Source organism: Brachyistius frenatus, unplaced genomic scaffold (assembly GCF_029030835.1).
Source record: "Brachyistius frenatus isolate BFR_SWC_R1_liver_20210118 unplaced genomic scaffold, ASM2903083v1 Contig_82, whole genome shotgun sequence".
In the NCBI taxonomy this organism is placed as follows: domain Eukaryota; kingdom Metazoa; phylum Chordata; class Actinopteri; family Embiotocidae; genus Brachyistius; species Brachyistius frenatus.
Window position 1 is genome coordinate 17,501 of NW_027210681.1, and position 20,989 is coordinate 38,489.

Sequence of the window (20,989 nt, forward strand, 5' to 3'; positions counted from 1 at the left end):
GCGACGGCGCGAGACAAAAAAAAACAGTAAAGTTGCTAAATAATGAGAAAACACGACAACGCTGAATATCTGGAAGTTAAACTGCAAAAAAAACAACAACAAAAAAACATTAAATTTGACTTCATTGAACTCCGGCTGTGATTTTGTTCACGGAGATATAAACAACATCTTAGTTTAACTTCAGCTGAAGTCTGAACGGTAACAACAAAAAAACACAAAACAACTCTCGGCGTCTCCCGTCCTCAGGTTATTTTTAGTTTAATTACCGGAGCGACGCCACTCGTGTCTCCTCCACGTGTGGCGTCTCTCAATCGTTATCTGGAAGACTTTATTTAATTGGGCTAAAGCGAGCGGAGAGTGAACGAGTTCTTTGTTCCTTTCAGTCGACTGTGACTTTGAGATACAACGGTCCGCTTTCAGAGAGGAGATGTTAACTTTGACCTTGGAGGGATTTGACGAAGCTTCCTGAAAAGGTGACAAACAAAATAAAGAAAAACCACAGTGCTGCATGAATACACCACTTTTCTATTGCTATCCACGGGGGTGGGGTTGGTGGGGTCGGTGGGTGGGGGTGACTTTATTTACCCTCCTCGTAATGCGGCTGGTAGAAATTAAGACTCAAGAACACTTGAACGAGAGTTTAACAGAAGGTGATTGGTAAGTTGGAAACTCGTTTATACTCTTAATTAAACACAAATTCACCGACGAAATAAGATAAATAGAAAAAAAAAGATCAAAGTAGGTACACATATCGAATAAAAGAGCTTCAACAAAAGACTGAACATTATAACCTTTGTGAAGATTAAAGATTTATTGCGTTTGTTTAGTGTACTTAATAAAGTGGTAACTCTGAGATGGTTTCATGAAAACCTTTAAGGATCTTTACAAACACCAGTTTGTAGACTCAAAACAAACATGGCTGACTGTTTGAAACCAGTTTCGTCACAGAAATGTTGCAGGGACACAAACTGCACGTTCACCGTGATTTCTTTTAATTACACACAGGTAATAATGACGTAAAAGTTAGCTGTTGATTATTTAAATATTTTAGAAATAAAATTTGACGCGATGTCCTGTCCGACGTCGTGATTAAAGACGCTGCTGCCGTACAAATACTTTTTGATAAATGACTATGACTCATATTCAACAATCAACATAGATTTAAAAATATTTAATTCATAATGAATCCCCCTGATTGTTTTCCTCTAAGCAACAGGACCTTGTGAAGTTAAAATATGAAAACATAAGCATCAAATGAAGGCTCGCCTGGTTATAAAGAATGAGTCATTTCCTCACGGGGCTTCAGTCTCCTTTTGAAGGACGTGTTTTTTTGGCATCAGTATCTGAAACTAAATGAGCCGCCAGCTGAAAGGTTTGTGATTTGATGACACTAAACAAAAAAGTTCTTGACATTAAAAGATTCACTGAAGGCCGCCGGGTCGTAACATGAGCAACTGCAGAACGACTAATCGGCAACTATCTGAGCTGCTGAAGTGTCTTTGAGCAAAACACTTCCTCTCCCTTGCTGGTTTCAGGGGACGCCGAAGAAGACTGCTTCAACCTAAACGTTCAATAATAATTAGGACGTAGTCCCATTTTTTTTTAATCGACTGATTCAGCTTTTATAGTTTTCTCTTCTGTCACCGCTCCGAAAAAGTTTTTTTCAAAGAAAGAAAATCAAAACTTATAAAAACACATTCAATGACACTCCAAAATGTATTTCTCCCGTTTTTCTCATTGCGCCACAGGACACCGCTCCCTCTTTAAATTTTGGTTTCTATGTGAAAGCCGAGTCTATGTGGCTCGGCTCTGAGGCGGCCCTGTCTCCATCTTCGGTGATGTCATCAGGGAGGAATCCTGTGGCGGCCAATCAGAGCCCTGCTTTCCTCACACCGCCGTCTCCTCACAGCACAGGGGAGAGGGATGCCCGGCACACTCGCTGACGACATCATCATCATCATCATCATCATCATCTTATCCCTTATCTCTAACACCAGCTGAATCATGGTTGTTACTCTGAACAGTGACAGCAGCTCCTTCGCCGACCTGTAGATTTTCTATTTTAGTGCCAATTTTTTTTTTTTTTTTTGCATCCAGCAGTGGTTCATTCATTCATTCATTCATTCATTCATTCACACATCAGCCACATACTCTCACGGTATGACACTGTCAAGCTGGTGTCAGCTGATATTACGTCTCTGACCGAAATCCAACTGCACATTTACATCTTTTTTCCCCCTCTTACAACATCTGATTGGAGTTAAAACATAGTGCCTGAAGGGGGTCGTCTCCTCACAGTTAAAACATTATTAATTGACATTATTAAAAAAATTAATAATAAAAAAAAAGGCCAATATAATGTAAAATGCATCAGGAGGACATTCTCACAATAAACCTCAGAATAGTTCATTTAAATGGTAAAATACTGTATTTAGCTGCATGTAGAAAGATGTACAAAGACTAAAATATAAAAAATAAAAGACCATTGAGGGCTTTGTTACTAATACAGTCTGCATAAAAAAACACTATAAAGTACATGTAGGTTACAAATAATATTTTGTGACTGTGAAACTTACATTTTTACAAATTAAGACAATGATATAAATTGCCATAAAGAGCCAGAATAAAAAAAAAAAGAAGTTTTTTAGGGTATCATGCGCAATCATAATAATAATGATAGTGATTAAAAAGCTATATAAAAAAAAAATCATAAAGTATCAAGAACACTTAACACAGGCTAAAAATAAACCCCGGTTACTTCTCACGACGTCTCTCAGGATGATGGGATGTTGCGCTGTCGGCCCACAGTCAGCCTCACCACCACCACCAACACCACCAACACCACCACCAACACCACTACTGATGGTACAAAATATAAAACCATCATCATAAAGGAGGCGCTCTGTGTCTTCTCGCATAATTTCCAATCGATGTTTTGTTTTTGAATAAAATTAACTCTGCTGGTTAATGTCCAGCACTCTGTAAACTCTCGCACTTCGGTGTGTATATATATATATATATATATATATATATATATGACTCAGTTATTGAATGAGGGGTGGGAGTCAAATGGTGGTATGGTATGGTATTTACTTTATAATCCCCGAGGGGAAATTTTTTCGCTACAGAAGCAATAAGATAATAATAGAAATAATAGAATAAAATACTAGAATAGAATAATAGAAAAGCAATAAAATAGCAGTAAGAAATATAAATATAAAATTATGAATAATAGCGATATAAATAAACATCTATTACTGAAGAAATCAAACATAATAACTGAATATCATCGTCTATTTTTCACAATTTCCGCCAGCTGCTGTTGTTCAGTTGTCAGATAGTTTATTGATTATTGAGATTAAACATCGACATAAAGAGTAAAGCAGCAGAACCGGGTGACACCGCAGCTGAGGACAAAGCAGCAAGCGATTCAAACCATGTTTCAGGAGACAGGCGACGTGTTTCCTTTTGGTTTTAATGCTCACAAGATGGATGGTATTTTGATAAAAGTTTTTTTTTTTTTTTTTGAATCTGCAAAAGGAATCTGTGTAAACAAAAAGAGGAAAACATCTACTTTAAAATAGACGACAGCAATTAGTACGGCGCGATGTTCAATTTCCGATTTGTTGTCTGTGAATCTTCTTTAAAAGCTTTAATATTCCACTTCAACACAAGTCAGTCTGAGAAAATGTGAAGTTTCAGACGCTGGAAAAGCTGCGTGTACGACAACCTCGACCTTCGTAAGTTCATCAGGAAACTTAAAAGTACCAAAGAGAGCTGTATTGATTATTTGTCCGTCCTTCGGCACCGACTGGCAGGTTATCAGCTGCGGGAGTCCGTCCAGATGTTCATACACCGTCACAGCTGGATGTCCGCGAGCAAAAAAAAAACCCACAATGGCGCCGAAACTGTTGGTGACTGGTCGACAGGATGAGAACAAGTTTTCCCCTTTGACCCCCCCGAGATCATCAACTATCTTTTTATTTTTTTGTGTGCAACCTCCAGGTAGGAGGTGTTAGTGATGACCAACATGGACCTGTGACTTCCTCAGGCAGCAGATAGACACGTCTTCCTCATCCAAGTTAGGGGTCATTTGATTAACACCGGTGAAGATCCATCACCAGACACAACCTCTGCCACACTTGGCCAACGAGCAAGGCATTAACAACGTCCAAGCATTCAAAAAAACCAAACATCTGTTTTGTCGTCACGCACCATGAAACCATCACAGTAAGACCACCTCTGGCTCCATTATCGGACAACCCCTTCAATGACGGGTGTCGTCAGCGGATCATTTACGTTTATAATTTGTTTTTATAATTTGCTGTCGAATAAACAGGACGTGGGAGGAAAAGGGACAAACGTCAGCTGCGTGATATTCATGTGTCACGGGGATGGTTTATGGGTGAGGACACGGGAGGAGGGGGGAGGAGGGGGGAGGCAGAGGGTCCGTCACGACACCTGTCGTCGCGGTTATTGGTGACAACACTATTATTATTATTATTATTATTATTATTATTGTTTTCTCAGCACGTCCATCGTTCACGGCCTATCATTACGTTTAAAGCCGCCACAAAAAAAATTAAATAAAAACACATCCAGCGACGGCTTAGACGGATTTCTGTTAGCACAACTTTAATAATAAAATCGTACAAAAATAAATAAATAAATAATTGGTATGAACATGGTTTAAAGGCTGATGGAAAGCCGACATCTGATTTTTTTTTTTTTTTTAATGGGCGAACGAAACGTGTCCGGACGGGGGGGTCGCTGTCCGATAACGGGTGTCTCGGCTGTCCGATAACGGGTGCACGCCGAGTCGCACTTACCTGTAACGGGAAAGAGGCGCTCTTGTTGCCGACGTAGCCCCGGACCACATGGCTCTGTATGGACAGAACACGGCACTCCATGGCGGCTCCCGGAAGAACCGAGGAGAGGTGCGAGATAATCCGTTTTCTAACTCAACGCGCGTCCGCGTCCTCCTCACATAACAAACACCGGAGGGGGAAAAACCGCGGGCTTCAAAACAAAGGCGGCAGCGCGCGCGTCGGTCAAAGGAGCGATGTCGGTTTAGCCCGCGAGCTAACGGCGGTGCGCGAGGAGGAGGAGGGGGGAGGGGGCGGGGATGGAGATGGGGGGGGTCGCGTGCTCGGTGGTTGTAGCGAGTGACGTCAGAAGTGAGAGAGGAGCGCGCGAGCGAGAGAGGAGAGGGACACTAGCGCGCACGCGCACACACACACACACACACAAGGAGTTTTTTTTTTTTTTTTTTTTTTGTCACAACCGTTACCGGTTTTGTCAACGTTGTCGTTAACGTGCAGCTATCTCACATTACCGGGAAAGTGTGTCACGGCCCAGAGTTGGAGAAACCAAAGAGGGGAGGGGGGCGGGACGAAATACACGCACGGGATTCTGCACAGGCGATCTGTGTGGCCGCCTAAAAAAACAAACAAACCCGGATGACGTCACCACAGGGCCACTAAGCGCATCCTCATCAACACAGCTGGGATTTGAATGGATGTGAATGACAGCTCTTTTTCTTCTACTTCAGTCAGTTTCCTCCACTTCGCACTATATTTTACATTCACGTGTCACTCAGACTAAAATAAACGAGATAAGAACCCATTTTAGCCTTTTTTTATTATTATTATTATTATTATTTTTTTTTAGTATGTAGTTTGGCGTGTCGGGTGTTTCTGGGGGGTTTTGTGAGTCACACCATCTCCGTGACAGGAGTCGTGACTGAGGGAGGGGATTGGGTTCGGCAAAGACTGCCTTCGTCGCCGCCGCGCAAGCGAGACAGCGAGCGTGAGCAGACAAAAAAAAATATAAAATATACAGCTTGTGAATGCAGGTGAGGAAACGAGGGCGAGGAGATGAACGGAGCCAAAAACAGAAGGATGCTGTCCCGACTGCTCCACCTGCTGTTCAATGAGGCGCAAACTGCTGCTGGGATTGCATGCCGAACATAAAAATAAATAAATAAACAACAAAACGGGCTTACAAGTGCTGCTTTTTTTTTTTTTTTTTAATAAATACGTTATTTCACAATGCAAAAATAACAACAGGAAAAGCATCATTTGGAGCTCTGGTCCAAATCAGGCTCTGAAGAGAGGAACCAAAAACAAACAGGGTCGTGTTACTTCCTGTCAATTCTGTGCAGTGAAAAATAAAAAGGTGTTAATCGTGACTGGAGCCGTCGGGAGGTAAAAATACAGTTCGTAAGCTGCAGAGGGAATTGGATTATCAGACATGAGGTTATCCTTAGAGGAAGCCTGCGCTGATTCAGAGGTGCCTTTGTTTTAGTTTTGGCTTTTAATAAAAACATTTTTATTTTAAATTATCTATTTAAAGAAGACAGGAAAAAAAAAACCCTGCAAATGTTAACTGCGTTATGGAGCCGACGTGTTGGTCCGAGTCGGTAACACCTTGTGGACTCACCTGTGAAGGTGAACTGAGGGAAACTTCTCAGGTCTCCTCCTCCGTAAAGTCTCTGGAGCTTCTCCGTCTCCTCGGACAGTCTTTTCTCCGCCTCCAACGGTCCTCCCTTCAACCTTAACAGAGAAAGATGAGACATTAAAACAGGAAAATGTCCAGGTGATGTCTTTGTCCAGTTTTATTTATTTCACACACAACTAAAAGGAGATTTATTCTTTATTTTTACAGATGTTGAGGACTCTCTGAATATATAATATATATATATATTTTCCCCAAACCTCAGAAGTAGTTTTCCTATTGAATATAATAGAGAACATTAGTGTCTCCTTACCTTTGCATGTTATTATATTCTCTGATCTTCTCCAGGAAAAGTCTCTGAACCGGATCTAAAGCTGAAAAAAAAAAAACACAACACTGTTAAATTTAAATTGAATATTCCACTTAAATATTTGAAACGACAGTATGATTAAGTTTAGGCAATAAAAAAAACCCAATAACTGCTGGTTTACCCGTGGTACCCTCCTCCTCCTCCTCCTCCTCCTCCTGCACCTCCTCCGTATCGACGGCAGCTTCTGTAACGACTACAGAAACAGACGAGAGCCGAGTCCATTTCTACACTTTAACCGAACACTTCCCTCGGCTGCTATCTTACTTTAATTCAGGTCATTTATTTCTCCAGTTTTCAGGAGAATCCTTTTAGAAGAAACACTTATTTGCTCTCAGCCTCGGGTCCTCTTCCACAGAGTGCATTGTGTTCATTTTTCTACAGTAGCCCAGAAGGGACAAATCAAACAGTGGCTCCACAGAAGGGCCTTTTCTCTTTAAATCCTGAACTCACCTTCCAGGACCTCCAACTCACCTTCCAGGACCTCCTCTCTTCCGGCCTCCAGCCACATGGCCTCTGAAATGTTCCCCCGCTGCCGCCTGGACTCCGGTTCCCGACCGCCGGGCGGACTGTCGGCTGATGTCAGAGATGTTTCTACTGTAGTTTCTACTGTAGTTTCTATTGTAGTTTCTATTGTGGTTTCTGCTGCTTTAACCTCCGAGACATCAACTGCTCCTCCGTCTGCGCCTTCGGCTTCTTGAGCCGCTCCGTCTGCCGTAGACTCGACCGGACCCTCGACAGCAGACGTCTCTACTGGTTCCACAGGATGAAGTCTGGACTCTACTGAGGGTTCTACTGAAGTGTTGACTGAGGGTTCTGCTGTAGTGTTGACTGAGGGTTCTACTGTAGTGTTGACTGCTGGTTCTACTGTAGTGTTTACTGAGGGTTCTACTGTAGTGTTGACTGAGGGTTCTACTGAGGGCTGTAGTGTTTACTGAGGGTTCTACTGAGGGTTCTACTGTAGTGTTTACTGCTGGTTCTACTGTAGTGTTGACTGAGGGTTCTACTGTAGTGTTGACTGAGGGTTCTACTGTAGTGTTTACTGAGGGTTCTACTGAGGGTTCTACTGTAGTGTTTACTGCTGGTTCTACTGTGGCACCGTACAGGATGTCAACCGTTCCTGAGTCTGTTGGTGCTCGTTGAGCTGCTCCGTCTTTCGTCGGCTCGACAGGCTCTTCAACGGGAGCCGCTCTGATTTCTACTGTTTCCACTGTAAAAATGGAGGCGGCATCTACTGGTGCTTCTATTGTAGTTTCTAATAAAGGTTCTTCATTGGCAGAAATGTTTTTAGCTTGTGTTTCCTGAGCTGCCAAATCGACTGCGGAGTCGATCGAAGGCTCTACCGGACCCTCGAAAATGGATGTTTCTGCTGCTTCTACTGGAGGAAGACCGGACTCTACTGCTGGTTCTACTGCAGGAAGACCGGACTCTATTGCTGGTTCTACTGTAGGAAGACCGGACTCTACTGCTGGTTCTACCGGAGGAAGACCGGACTCTACTGCTGCTTCTACTGCAGGAAGACCGGACTCTACTGCTGGTTCTACCGGAGGAAGACCGGACTCTACTGCTGCTTCTACTGCAGGAAGACCGGACTCTACTGCTGGTTCTACCGCAGGAAGACCGGACTCTACTACTGGTTCTACTGCAGGAAGACCGGACTCTACTGCTGGTTCTACCGCAGGAAGACCGGACTCTACTGCTGGTTCTACCGCAGGAAGACCGGACTCTACTGCTGCTTCTACTGCAGGAAGACCGGACTCTACTGCTGCTTCTACTGCAGGAAGACCGGACTCTACTGCTGGTTCTACTGCAGGAAGACTGGACTCTACTGCTGCTTCTACCGGAGGAAGACCGGACTCTACTGCTGCTTCTACTGGAGGAAGAAGACCGGACTCTACTGCTGCTTCTACTGCAGGAAGACCGGACTCTACTGCTGGTTCTACTGCAGGAAGACCGGACTCTACTGCTGCTTCTACCGGAGGAAGACCGGACTCTACTGCTGCTTCTACCGGAGGAAGACCGGACTCTACTGCTGCTTCTACTGGAAGAAGACCGGACTCTACTGCTGCTTCTACCGGAGGAAGACCGGACTCTACTGCTGCTTCTACTGGAGGAAGACCGGACTCTACTGCTGCTTCTACCGGAGGAAGACTGGACTCTACTGCTGCTTCTACTGGAGGAAGAAGACCGGACTCTACTGCTGGTTCTACTGGAGGAAGAAGACCGGACTCTACTGCTGGTTCTACCGGAGGAAGACCGGACTCTACTGCTGGTTCTACTGGAGGAAGAAGACCGGACTCTACTGCTGGTTCTACCGGAGGAAGACCGGACTCTACTGCTGCTTCTACCGGAGGAAGACCGGACTCTACTGCTGGTTCTACTGGAGGAAGACCGGACTCTACTGCTGGTTCTACTGGAGGAAGACCGGACTCTACTGCTGCTTCTACCGGAGGAAGACCGGACTCTACTGCTGGTTCTACTGGAAGAAGACCGGACTCTACTGCTGCTTCTACCGGAGGAAGACCGGACTCTACTGCTGCTTCTACTGGAGGAAGAAGACCGGACTCTACTGCTGGTTCTACTGGAGGAAGAAGACCGGACTCTACTGCTGGTTCTACCGGAGGAAGACCGGACTCTACTGCTGGTTCTACTGGAGGAAGAAGACCGGACTCTACTGCTGGTTCTACCGGAGGAAGACCGGACTCTACTGCTGGTTCTACTGTAGCTTCTATTAAGGGTTCTACTTTGGCAATTTGTGAGAAAACAACCCCAGGGTCAGCTGGGATGTCGACTGTCGGTTCTACTCGACCTTCAACGACGGACGCTCTACTTTCTAGTGTTTCTACCGGAGGAACTTCTACCGGAGATTCTACTGCAGTTCTTGTAAAAGTTTCTGCTGCAGAATCTGGAAAAGACGACGTTTCCACGTCCTTCTCCGTCACGGCTGACGAGGAAAGATCCTTTTCTACTTTGGTCTCTACTGTTTGGGCCGCGGTCTGGTGTTCAACCGCGGCTGCCTCCGGTCCCGACGACGCAGAAAGAGACGCCGAGGTCGTTCGAAGAAGAGTCGCATCGGAAAGACGGCCAGCCGGAGAAACACCAAGAGGAGTCAGAGGATGTGATTCGGAGGCTTGTTTGAAAGTAGAAGCGGCGGCTGACGTTGAGGAGGCGGTCGGAGGCCCGGGAGAGGCTTTAACAGGAAGTGGAGGAAAAAAAGAAAGACGGGAAATGTGAAACCACCCCATAATAAGCAGAGCAAATCAGCGTTTTTGAGGGATTCAACAAGTGTCCTTTAAAAATCCAAACTGAGCAAATTTGTGTCACCGTTTCTGTGTCGTGGAAGTTGCACTGACCTTTAGCAGCAGCAGGGGGCGCCGTGCCCGCCCTCCTCGCGGAGAAGAGTCTGTCCAGGAGTTCGTTGATGTCCATCGCAGGCTGAGGTTTGGCTTTCTCTGACAGAAAAAAAAAAAAATACTATAATATGTGACCTTTGACCTCCGAGAATAATAATAACTGATTCATCGTTTTTATCATTTTTTTTTAAAGCAAGAGCAGAAAAAAGCCAAATATTTGCAGATTTCAGTGTTTCAAAAAAGAAATGCTGCCATTTGTAAACTGAACATTTTTAGTCAAACAAAACACAACAACAACATTTTTTACCAACTTTTTTGATTATTTTAGAGCCAAATGTTTTTTATAATATCACAATATATATATATATATATATACTATAAAATGACTGTACTTTGATCTTACTCCTCTGTTAGTGTGTATTTGAGCAGAAAACAGAGACAATTAGAGATTACATGAGAAAAAACGGACAGAAAATGAAGACAAATGGATGTCTGGTTAAACACAAACCACCTCATCCCAACAATCCTTTTCTCTGTCTCTCGCTATTGGACGTTAAATTAAAGACAAACAAAAGCGTCTGGATTATTATAATGATATCAAACCAGCGTGTTGGTCTTACTGATGTGCGTCCTGCGAGGAGGTTTTCTGTCTGGCGGTTTGGAGCTGAACAGAGCCGCCGCCTCCGGCCTCCACACGACTCTGGACACCTCCCTGTGAACACACTGGACACACACACACACACACACACACACACACACACACACACACACACACACACACACACACACACACACACACACACACACACACACATTCAGGAAAGTTGGTTTATAAATCTAGACTCAAATTAGAAATAATAAGAAACATGAAAACTATATTGTCATTAATGATGTTTTCCAGCTTTTATTTTGAAATTAACTCATTGAGGGGGTGTTTCCTTTAAAAAAAAAAAAATGGTACTTTTACATTTTACAGCTGCAGACACAAAGAGTTTGAGCAAGTAAAAACGCAAATAAATGCAACTGATAAACATACGAAACATACAGTGTTCATTTTATTACAAACACACTCGCTGTCTTTTGCAAATTTGAATATTGTAACATCTTTTATGATGCCTATAAAGTTATGTTGTATGTGTTTACATTGAGGTCACAAGGTCATAGTGTGATTGGTGTTCTGCTGAACTCAATCATGGTTGTTTCTAATAAACAGACCTCATGTGCACTATGTAAAAAATAATGCTCAATATAATGTAATCACGTGCAAAAAAAACAAAAAACTCGTACAGACATATAACTAAATTTAGACATTTCTAACAAACCAAAGTGAGCTTCTGATATTATTTCGGGACTCTTGTACTGGATTTAATGAGATCACACAGGTGTACCTAATAAAGTGACCACTGAAAAAGTACTGTGTACATCTAACTGAGAAGTTTAAACACAAGTCAAACAGCGTACTTACGCGCAGTCCTCGTCCTCCTCTGAACAACGCGGCACACATGACTGTTTCAGATTAAAGTGTCAGAAGTGAGCAGGATTACAGGTGACTTGTGTCTTTGGTGAAGTAACGTGGAGGAAATGTCCAGCAGGGACAGAGAGAACTAAATGTCCCGAGTGTCCGCGTCCTCCAGCATGGTGCCGTTATTCTAGTTTTTTATCACGACGGACTCAGACGAGGATTTTAACAGCTGATAAATAAACGCGTATTAAAAGGAACGAGTCGTTTGTGTTGCATAAACGTCCCTGCAGACAACCTTTAAAATAAATAAATAAATAAATGGGATAGATGTGTTTCCGGTGGTGGTTATCAAAATAAAAGCTCCCACAGCCCGCTCTTCTTAACCCATTAATATTAGATAGATATTTATTTGGTTACAGCAGCATGGAAGATACAGCAAAAGCTATAAAATAAAAAAATAAAAAAAATTACAGAATCAAAATAGAGGTAGTAAAAGTATAAATATATATATTTTTTAAAAGCACAGTATCTACAAATAAAATGGAATAAAATACAAATTTAATTTAATTAAAACCTGTGAAACAGTGTTAATGATGATTAATACTGCAGCTGCTTAATTGATGGCTGAATTAATTCACAAATCCATATAATAATATAATAATAATACATTTAAATAACATTAAATAAATGACCTAATTTGAGAGCGGTTTCTCCCCATTGATTGATTAAAGATGTTTCTGCGTGCAAGTTAGTTAATGCTGTTTTATTTTGAAAGCAAGACTTCCGGTGTTTTCGTATGTAAATTAATCTGTGCTGACTCGGCTCATTTTAAGCAAAGACCACGCCCCCTGTCAAGATAAGAGGCTTTTTAGCCACGAAGGCTGCAGGATTCACGTCAGTCCCATCTGTTGTAAAAACAAATTTACTTTCTCTTACAGCTGAATTATTATTATATATATATATATATATATATATTTTTAATATAAAATATATTGTAATATATAAAATATTTAAAAAAAATATTTAATATATAATAAATATATATAAAAATATATATTAAATATATTATACATAATATATTTATAATATATATTATAAAAACAGATATAATATATAAAACAATATATTCTATTGTTTCTATATATATATAACAGAATATATATTTTTATATATTATATATTTTTATATATTATATCTATATATATATATAACAATGTGCATTTGCTGCTCTGACAAAATTTCCAATTATTTCATTTTAGTAACATTTTATTTTGACACATTAAAGGCTTAAAAAAATAATGTTAAAAGCTACTTATGCTGTTAATTGTGTTTTAATACACAATTTATTACATCAGTCAGCGGTAATAAATAGAAAAAAAGAAAAAGCTTTAAATCACATAAAACAACATAAGAATTTTTTTTTAAGTATTTTTTTCCAACATTTTTAGTTTTTAGACAATATTTTATTAAGTTAAAATAATTCACTTTTTTTTCCTGTTTAACAAACAATTTTAAGAAATCAGAAAGAAAAAATAAGGAAAAGCAAAGTTTTTTTTTTTTTATTCACAAGTGTAATAAGTATTATTTTCTTACTGCACACATTAATCCTTAATTTGTTGTTAAATTTCTTATTCTTTAAATCATCTTTTTAATCTCCAACTCGTATATTTTTGAATTTTACCCTTGAATTACTTTTGTAGTCTCTTATTTTGTAAAGCTCTTCGTAAAACGGTTTAACATCCACAACGGTCCTCATCGGGATTCGATGACGTCGCGTCGAAGAACCAAAAATAAAATAAAAAATGCTTTAAAGAGCCAGAACAACACGGAGAGTCTTGGTCCAACTGAAGTTTATTCTGAACATTGAAAGACAACAACGTACATTATCTTCTACAGTGATAATTAACAGCAGGCTGTCTTTATCTTTATCTTCATCTTCATCGCCCCCCGTCATATATTAACTCTCAGATAACAGCAGTATTATACACAACCTGGAAGGTAGACGAACTGGATTCAGTTAAGTGTGAGGAGGAGGAAGAGGAGGAGGAGGAGGAGGAGGAGGTGGGGGGGTGTAAGACGACTTCATCATCATTCAGTATCATCATCATCATCAGTCTGGGGGAGAAACACAATCATTTCGTTCACGCCTTCCTCCGAAGCTGGCTGAGCCCTCGCCGACTCCTGATTGGACAGTGGCTGGTCGCTAAGGTAACGGTTGTCCCGGCGGTAAATAAATTCAGTAGTTACTGTAACCGTGGCGTTAAAAATTAAAAACGACGAACTAGATTTACTAAATCGGCCAAAAGCAGCTCGCTAACAAACCCCCAAAATCTACGACAACCTTCGCCGAGCGAAACCGACTTGAGAAATGTCGCCTGCGGCCGCCATTTTGAATCGTCAGGGCGGGAAAACTCGACGCCGCCGTCAAAAAAGAAGAAGAAGAAGAAGAAGAAGAAGAAGAAGAAGAAGAAGAAGAAGAAGAAGAAGAAGAAGTAACTCCTGAGTTTTCAAACGAGTTCACGATCTACTTTAAAAACAACAACAACGAAAGCGGTTAAACTTCCGACAATGAACCAAAAAAACAAAAAAAAAACTGTCTCGTCGTCTTATTTCTATTTTTTTTTTTCGTAAAAGAAGTAAAAACTAACTTCGGTCTATAATTGTTTTTTTTTAAATAATACAAATTTCTAAACAAATTATGATATAAAAAAACCCAAAAAACTCCAGGAATTACTTCACGTCACTAATGTTGAAGATTTTGCCATTTTAGCTGTTTTTTTTTTTTTTTAAGCATCGCTTCCAAATAAAACGACTTTATACCCAAAATTAAACATAAACTTAAACTTTTGGAACATTTTTATTCCCTTTTATTGAACAATTTTAGTTTTTTTTGTTTTTGTTTTTAATTATATATCTTGTATATTTAGTTTATTTCTTCCCCGCTGCTCAAAATGTGGATTAATCCGCCGCTGAAAATAATCCCTCACACAAAACGCATCCGTTCATATTTCAGGTATTTTCTTCAAAACTACAATTTATCATTTGCTTTAAAAGTTTAACATTTTTACAGGCGGAGAGCAGAACAGAAGGAAGTCGTGAAAAAAGGTGAATTCAGACCAACTAGCTCGCCGTTTTGTTTTTGGTATTTTCACGATATCTATTGGCGATAAGAAAAACATCCCTTAAGCGTATTATTATTATTATTATTATTATTATTATTATTATCTTTTCCCTCCCTGATTACTCAAAATGGCCGCCGTGTGATATATAAAGTCAGGCTGCTCCGATATCAGCGTTTCGTTTTTCAAAGTGCTGAAAGTGCCGACGTCCGTCCTGCGCTGAGCTCCCTCGGGGGGTCGGAGACACACGGGGCAGGTTTCAGGGGTTCAGTTCAGGTTAGTTGTTTTTGTTTTTCACCTCCCCTGCGCAGTGGCGCCCTCCGGTGGCAGCTCAGCACAGCAGCGACGACACGTCAAGAGTTCGGGATGCGTGACGGAAATCAAATCTACGACTCCCGTGTGCATCCGGGAACAAAAAAAAAGAAAAAGAAAAAGAAAAGTTAAAGTTAAGACATTCTTTTTTTTTTACAGTTTAAAACCAGCCGTCACTGCAGGTCGGCTCAGCTGTTTATTTTGTGTTTATCAGCATTTGCTAGAATTGACGCGCGCGAACGGGACGTCCGACATGTCCGTTAACGTCCGTTAATCTATTTACACCGGACATTTGTTTTTATTTTTATTTTAGCTTATTAGCATCGTTAGCATTTGCACGACAGACCAGAAAAAAACCCAACCCAGAAGCGTGTCGAGGTCCGTTTGACGCGTTTTGTACCTCGAAGCTGCTGAAAAGCCTGAAAGAGTCGATCGAAAGACTCCCTAAAAACAAATTAAATAAATAAATTAAAGAAAAACGGAGCCTTTAAGTAGCCGGTCCACCTCGACACACACACACACACACACACACACACACACACACACACACACACACACACACACACACACACACACACACACACACACAGGGTTCGGGTTTGCTCGGACAGAGGAGGAGGGCTGGGATTGTCACTGGAGTGTCTTGATGATGCAGGAGGGAGAGAACCCGGGCTGGTTCTCCGGGACCGGACCGGAAATACTGAGCCGGACCGGACTGGGGGAGGAGAACCGGCAGACTGGGACCGGACCGGACCGGACCGGACCGGAAGCAGGATTTTTAATTTCCTGGGTCGTAGTACCACGTCATCCTCTCAGATTAAAATCTCCCATCTCGGCACCGACCCGGTTCACCGCTACGATTTCGGACCACGGAAGCACCACTTCGTGAAACTGAACACAGTTTAAAGACGAGTAAAACTAAATTTAAAGACGTTTGCGGGGGTTAAAAATTTCAGTGGTTTAAATCAGGACCTGCAGAGACGTGGTTTTACATTTATAGAATATTAATCTCAGAAAGCTGATATGTACGGAAACAATAAGCTCTTTATTTATGGTAATAAAACAATAAAAAGCTCAAAGACGTGTGCAAACTTGTTCAAACTGAATTTGTCAGGAGGAGATTTGGTCTTGTCGTGTAAATCCTTCTACTGATACTCAAGACATTAAAAACTCTTCATGATTTCAGTTCACTTAAGAAATTAAAACGCAGCGGAGAGCCGACTTGTAATGTTTTTATTAAGAGTGTTTGTATATCGTCATAGATTGAAACCTACTTGGTGTTTTTTTTTTTTTTAGCAGACTGAAACTTCAGCAATAACTGTTATATTTAGATTTTGACACAAAAACGCAACTTAAAAAAAAAATTGTGTAATAAAAGTCAAGGAGGACAAATTTCTAAATCTACGGAGGCCCTCGGGGGTCATGTGGTAAAAAAATAAAATATTAAAAGGTGAGAATCTGAGGAACCCAGAACTTGAAATTCTGACGTAAACAACGAGGAGGTAACGTGTGAAACTGTGACGACGGACAGCTGACGAGAAGATCATTATTAATATTTAATAAAACTACAGATATGTTGCCGCTCTCGGCGTCTCTGCGGGTCCTTTTGAATTCACCTCTCTGGTTCTGATCGGCTCATTGATTTGTTCTTTTTAACTCCACGCTGACGTAAAACTGTCCCTCAACCTGCTGAGAAAACGGGAGAATCCAGCCCGGCCCAGCTGACGGGGGTCCCCCGGTCGTACCGGGTCCGGTCCGGCCCGGTCCGGCAACCAGTTGCGTCTCACGGTTCTTCGAAGAGCTGGAGGTCCAGCCTGACGACGATCTCTCCGGTGGGAACCTCGTGGAGCAGCAACCTCTTCGTGATTGGTCCTTTAGAGCCCTGGTCCTTCTTTATCTCGGCCAACCGGATCTCCGTCCTGCCCAGGAAGTCTGGAGGAGGAGGAGGAGGAGGTGATGGAGGGAGGAAGGGGGAGGAGGGGTGTTAAACAAAAAGTGGTAAACGATGTAAAAGATCGTGTCTTAAAACGAGTGCGTGAGGATTTCTGACCGTCGGGTGAGAACTGGTCTCGTTCAAACACGGTGACACACAGGACGTCCTGCTCCAGGTCCTTAATAAAAAACTGACAATTGGAGTTCCACTTGGGATTCAACGTGTCCTGCAAAGAGAGAAAAAGGACAAACTGAACGATCGTCTGACACTAAAGTCGGATAAAAAATTAATACGGGTGCATTTCATGTTTCTAAATCATAAACTTCATTAATGGAACCTTTTAAATACAAGAAAAACGACACCGAAAAAGATATGAAGGAACATAAAAACACGTTAAAATGTCATTTAGGAGTAAAATGAAATTGATTAGAAAAGATCAAATTCAACACAAAGTCAAAAAAAATTTTTTTTTAATAAAACAAAAACTCCTTTTAAAAAGTTCAGCCGGAAAACATTGAAAAAAAAGCAAAACGACATTCAGATTAACTGGACAGTCAGTCAGTAAATATTTTATAGTTTTAACTGTAAAATAAATAAATTATTGTCAGTAATTTTAAAACTTTAAGAAATGAATTGTCAAAATACAAAATACTGAACAGAAGCATCAACTTTTAACACCATTTTCGTCTTAAAATTTTCTTCAGAGACTCAAAAATGACAATAATGAACGCCGGCAAATTTCCTTCAAATAATAATCAATAATTTAGTAATTATTCCTACCTGTAATGTTTTTGTGATATGGCACTGGGAGCCCATGGTCACCTCACAGTACGGGTTACTCTTTCCTGGAAACACACACGAGGACGACAGCGCTTAAAAAAACATGAAAAACGAAGGAACATCGCTGGAAAACAGCAACATTAAATATATATATATATTTTAACTGAACAGAAAATAATTAAAACGTACTTTGAAATGGCTCCTAGTGACGATCGTGACTTTACACGGTTAAATAAATAAATGATTTACCGTGTGAGCGACAGGGTTTGAGCTCGATCCCCTCCACGATGTTCACCATCAGACGGCCGATACCGGTGGCCCTCTGAGAGCGCACACACACACACACACACACACACACACACACACACACACACACACACACACACACACACACACACACACGGTTTATTAAGGATATCATCGAGTTTGATCCGTCCGATTATGTGTATACGAGCGGGACAGATACCTAAATACGCCTTCTCCCTCTTCTTCTTCTCCGTCTCGATGAAGAGCTCCGACGCCGCCTTGATTTTCTGAACCCACGCCGTCCTGCACAAACAAGTTTTAATTCAGATGTAAATTTACTCGTGTTGTTCTGGCTTCATGTTACTTTTTAGATTTCTGTCATTTTTAGTTTAAAAAAAAAAAAAAAAAAAAAGTCTTATTGTCGATGTTGCGCAACACCTTCAATCTGTTTGAACGTGCGTTTCAATAGTCACCTCTCGTTGATGCTCTCGGCTCTGAGCGTGTAAACTCGGTCTATGTGCGAGATGTGGAACAGCGGCTCGTCTCCCGACGGGTCCGTCGGCAGCTTCACTAACACTTCGTTCAGGAAGATCGGCTGGAGGGCGACAGGAAACGCAGCCGTCACACAAACTGGACCGAAACCCTGGTTCATATTCAACACAATGATTCACCACGGCAACGGATAATACAAAGTTCAACTGAACTATTTTTGACATTTTTGAAACTAAAATTATGATGGAATAAAAAAAAAAAAAAAAAGAAATGAAATAAACTGTCAAACTGCAATAAATTGATGAGTTTAATAACTAAAAAAAGTAAAAAAACAAAAACAAAACATGTTGCAGTTCAACGCAACGACAGGAAAAGAGGAAATACTTCAAACATCCGTCAACATCCTGGTCTTTCAGCAGGTAATAAGAGAGAGTGTGTGTGTGTGTGTGTGTGTGTGTGTGTGTGTGTGTGTGTGTGTGTGTGTGTGTGTGTGTGTGTGTGATTTTACCGTCTTGTACATGCGGTACTGCAGGTGGGTTTTTGAGGAGAACACTTTGTCGCATCCCGACCAGCCCAGAGGTTTGGTCACCTGCCAGATGGAAAGTTAGTGTTATTTTTTTTACTATAGCCCCCTTTTCAAAATAAAAGTCACAGAGGACTTCACATTAAAAGGCCGATGGACTCGCCTGCGTCAGCAGCAGGAAGTCGTTGAACAGGAAGCCGTAGAGCTCCTTGCTGCTCTTGGCTTTGAACAGCTTCCCGCTGTGGAGGAACTTCCTGGGACCCAGACAGTTGGTCACCGAGTTGAACACCAGCTGCTGCTTGGACAAGAAAGAAAAAGAAGATTTATTAATTAACCTTCCTAAAAAAAAAAAAACAGACTTTAAGCTATAAAATGTCCCAAAAAAAGCAACAAGTTACCAGAGTGAAAAGTTGAATTGTTTGATTCAGATTTTTATGTTTGCAGCAGGTCAGTTGGGATCAGAAAGATGCAGCAGATGTGAGTTTAAGGGAAATTCAGCAGCTTTGAACTAAAACAATCAAATTATTTCTGCAGGTTTGAATCATCAGTGAACAGCGAGGACAACCGGAGGGACGCGGCTCTTTCTGTGTTTTAGATGGGAAACTTTCTGCTGGTGTGACCGTTACCTCCGAGAGGCCTTCGCACTGAACATGAGCCTGAATCCACTCCAGACGATCGGAGTTCTCCTTCTCCCTGACGCCCTCGTTCACCTGCAAACACGAAACGAACACGCAAAAATTAAAAAAAAAAAATTAAAAACAAAACATACCTCACGCACATACGAGCAAATTTCCAGCCAGCTGGAAGTAAGAAAAATATCACGCTCATGTCAAATATCAGCATGTTGATATGCTGCTTCAGAACTGGTGCTCTGTGTGTGTGTGTGTGTGTGTGTGTGTGTGTGTGTGTGTGTGTGTGTGTGTGTGTGTGTGTGTGTGTGTGTGTGTGTGTGTGTGTGTGTGTGTGTGTGTTCACCTGTGAGCACAGCTCCTCTGCTTTCTCCAGAGCAGCTTTCAGGTGGCTGTGGTCCGGATGGGACTCGGGGGTGTTTTCCAAGATCTGCAGCCGATAAACAAGAAACATTCAGTACAAACAGAAACGATACAGATGTGGTAACATCTGTGTGTGTGTGTGTGTGTGCATTACATACATTTTTGATGATGAGAGGGTAGCGCGTGACTCTCTGCATGGGTTTGAGCAGGAAACTGGACAGAGGCATCCCCTTACACCTCGGGTCCATGGCCAACCTCTGACGGGGAGAAATAGAAAAAGATGTTCAATTAAAAGTCCGGGATTTTCATTTGTACATTTTTTTTTTGCACCTTTTCACTGAAGCACTTTTGGAGAAAGAGTCTTTCAAAAAGCAGCGTTTGTGACATTTTTCAGGAGTTTTTGCTCGCCGAAGCAGCAAAAATTCTAACTCTCCGCCATAAAAGTCGTATTTAACGCCGTGTGTGTTTGCAGCATTATATTAAATTATAATCTGGTGATACAGTGAGATTATTATTCATAGAGATTTAACACAGTCGCTCAGCTGACGACGTTATCAGGAAACAGGAATAAAGGCAGTTAAAAATAAAGAAATATCACACAGTTCACTTTGTTGTGCTCAAGGACACTTCAGATCATCTTATACCTTCAGGAAGTCTTTGATCTCCGGGTTGTCGTCGGTTTTCTGCTGAATCAGCGTGGCTCCGTTCAGCTGACACGAACAGAATCTGAACACAGAAAGTAGATCAGAGAGTCAAAATGCGCATTTAATAATTCATCTACTTTTAAATCGATCGGTTTTAAAATCGTGACGGAGGCGTGTCAGACAGGACCTGATGTAGGGCTGCATGTGAGGCAGCTGATTGGTCAGGATGTCACCGATCATCTTCACAGGCATCCGGTCGCCCGACATCTTCTTCCTCACTCTCAGAGCCCTGCGGGGGAGGGAGGGGGGG

At 41.5% G+C, this 20,989-nt stretch overlaps 3 protein-coding genes across 5 annotated transcripts in view; all 3 read right to left on the bottom strand.

The window, feature by feature from the left end:
- Positions 1 to 5,066, bottom strand: part of LOC138627133 (pyridoxal kinase-like) — a 15,643-nt gene extending 10,577 nt beyond the window's left edge. Inside the window, exon 1 of the mRNA XM_069709269.1 lies at positions 4,830 to 5,066. Coding sequence (XP_069565370.1) covers positions 4,830 to 4,910 — 81 coding nt within the window. The 5' untranslated portion in view covers positions 4,911 to 5,066. The remainder of the gene's footprint in view (positions 1 to 4,829) is intronic.
- Positions 5,067 to 6,066: 1,000 nt separating this feature from the next.
- Positions 6,067 to 11,927, bottom strand: LOC138627168 (ATP synthase-coupling factor 6, mitochondrial). 3 transcript variants are annotated; one of them, XM_069709315.1, is made up of 7 exons: positions 11,642 to 11,927; positions 10,797 to 10,899; positions 10,177 to 10,275; positions 6,948 to 7,019; positions 6,770 to 6,830; positions 6,442 to 6,554; positions 6,067 to 6,105 (listed from the first exon to the last, which is right to left on the bottom strand). In XM_069709315.1, the coding sequence occupies exons 1-7, from the start codon at positions 11,678 to 11,680 to the stop codon at positions 6,077 to 6,079; spliced, it is 516 nt and encodes a 171-aa protein (XP_069565416.1). In that variant the 5' UTR covers positions 11,681 to 11,927; the 3' UTR covers positions 6,067 to 6,076. The 3 variants fall into 3 exon arrangements, with proteins under 3 accessions (XP_069565416.1, XP_069565418.1, XP_069565417.1); XM_069709317.1 differs by lacking the exons at positions 10,177 to 10,275; positions 10,797 to 10,899; positions 11,642 to 11,927 and adding an exon at positions 7,298 to 7,381; XM_069709316.1 differs by lacking the exons at positions 10,177 to 10,275; positions 10,797 to 10,899; positions 11,642 to 11,927 and adding an exon at positions 7,277 to 7,361.
- Positions 11,928 to 14,352: 2,425 nt separating this feature from the next.
- Positions 14,353 to 20,989, bottom strand: part of itsn1 (intersectin 1 (SH3 domain protein)) — a 36,459-nt gene continuing 29,822 nt past the window's right edge. Inside the window, exons 36-48 of the mRNA XM_069709314.1 lie at positions 20,867 to 20,968; positions 20,680 to 20,761; positions 20,194 to 20,292; positions 20,019 to 20,102; positions 19,670 to 19,753; positions 19,207 to 19,341; positions 19,029 to 19,109; positions 18,502 to 18,623; positions 18,249 to 18,331; positions 18,032 to 18,115; positions 17,783 to 17,847; positions 17,120 to 17,228; positions 14,353 to 17,001 (exon numbers count right to left, since the gene is read on the bottom strand). Coding sequence (XP_069565415.1) covers positions 16,853 to 17,001; positions 17,120 to 17,228; positions 17,783 to 17,847; positions 18,032 to 18,115; positions 18,249 to 18,331; positions 18,502 to 18,623; positions 19,029 to 19,109; positions 19,207 to 19,341; positions 19,670 to 19,753; positions 20,019 to 20,102; positions 20,194 to 20,292; positions 20,680 to 20,761; positions 20,867 to 20,968 — 1,279 coding nt within the window. The 3' untranslated portion in view covers positions 14,353 to 16,852. The remainder of the gene's footprint in view (positions 17,002 to 17,119; positions 17,229 to 17,782; positions 17,848 to 18,031; positions 18,116 to 18,248; positions 18,332 to 18,501; positions 18,624 to 19,028; positions 19,110 to 19,206; positions 19,342 to 19,669; positions 19,754 to 20,018; positions 20,103 to 20,193; positions 20,293 to 20,679; positions 20,762 to 20,866; positions 20,969 to 20,989) is intronic.

Bases quoted from the DNA above. Each gene is read 5' to 3' on its own strand.
- LOC138627168 (XM_069709315.1), bottom strand. From the start codon at position 11,680: ATGTGTGCCGCGTTGTTCAGAGGAGGACGAGGACTGCGC. The intron at 10,276-10,796 runs GTAAGACCAACA...TTTTTCTGTCAG, and splicing joins TCCTCGCAGGACGCACATCA to AGAAAGCCAAACCTCAGCCT. The intron at 6,106-6,441 runs GTGAGTCCACAA...TCCTCTCTTCAG, and splicing joins CCCTCAGTTCACCTTCACAG to AGCCTGATTTGGACCAGAGC.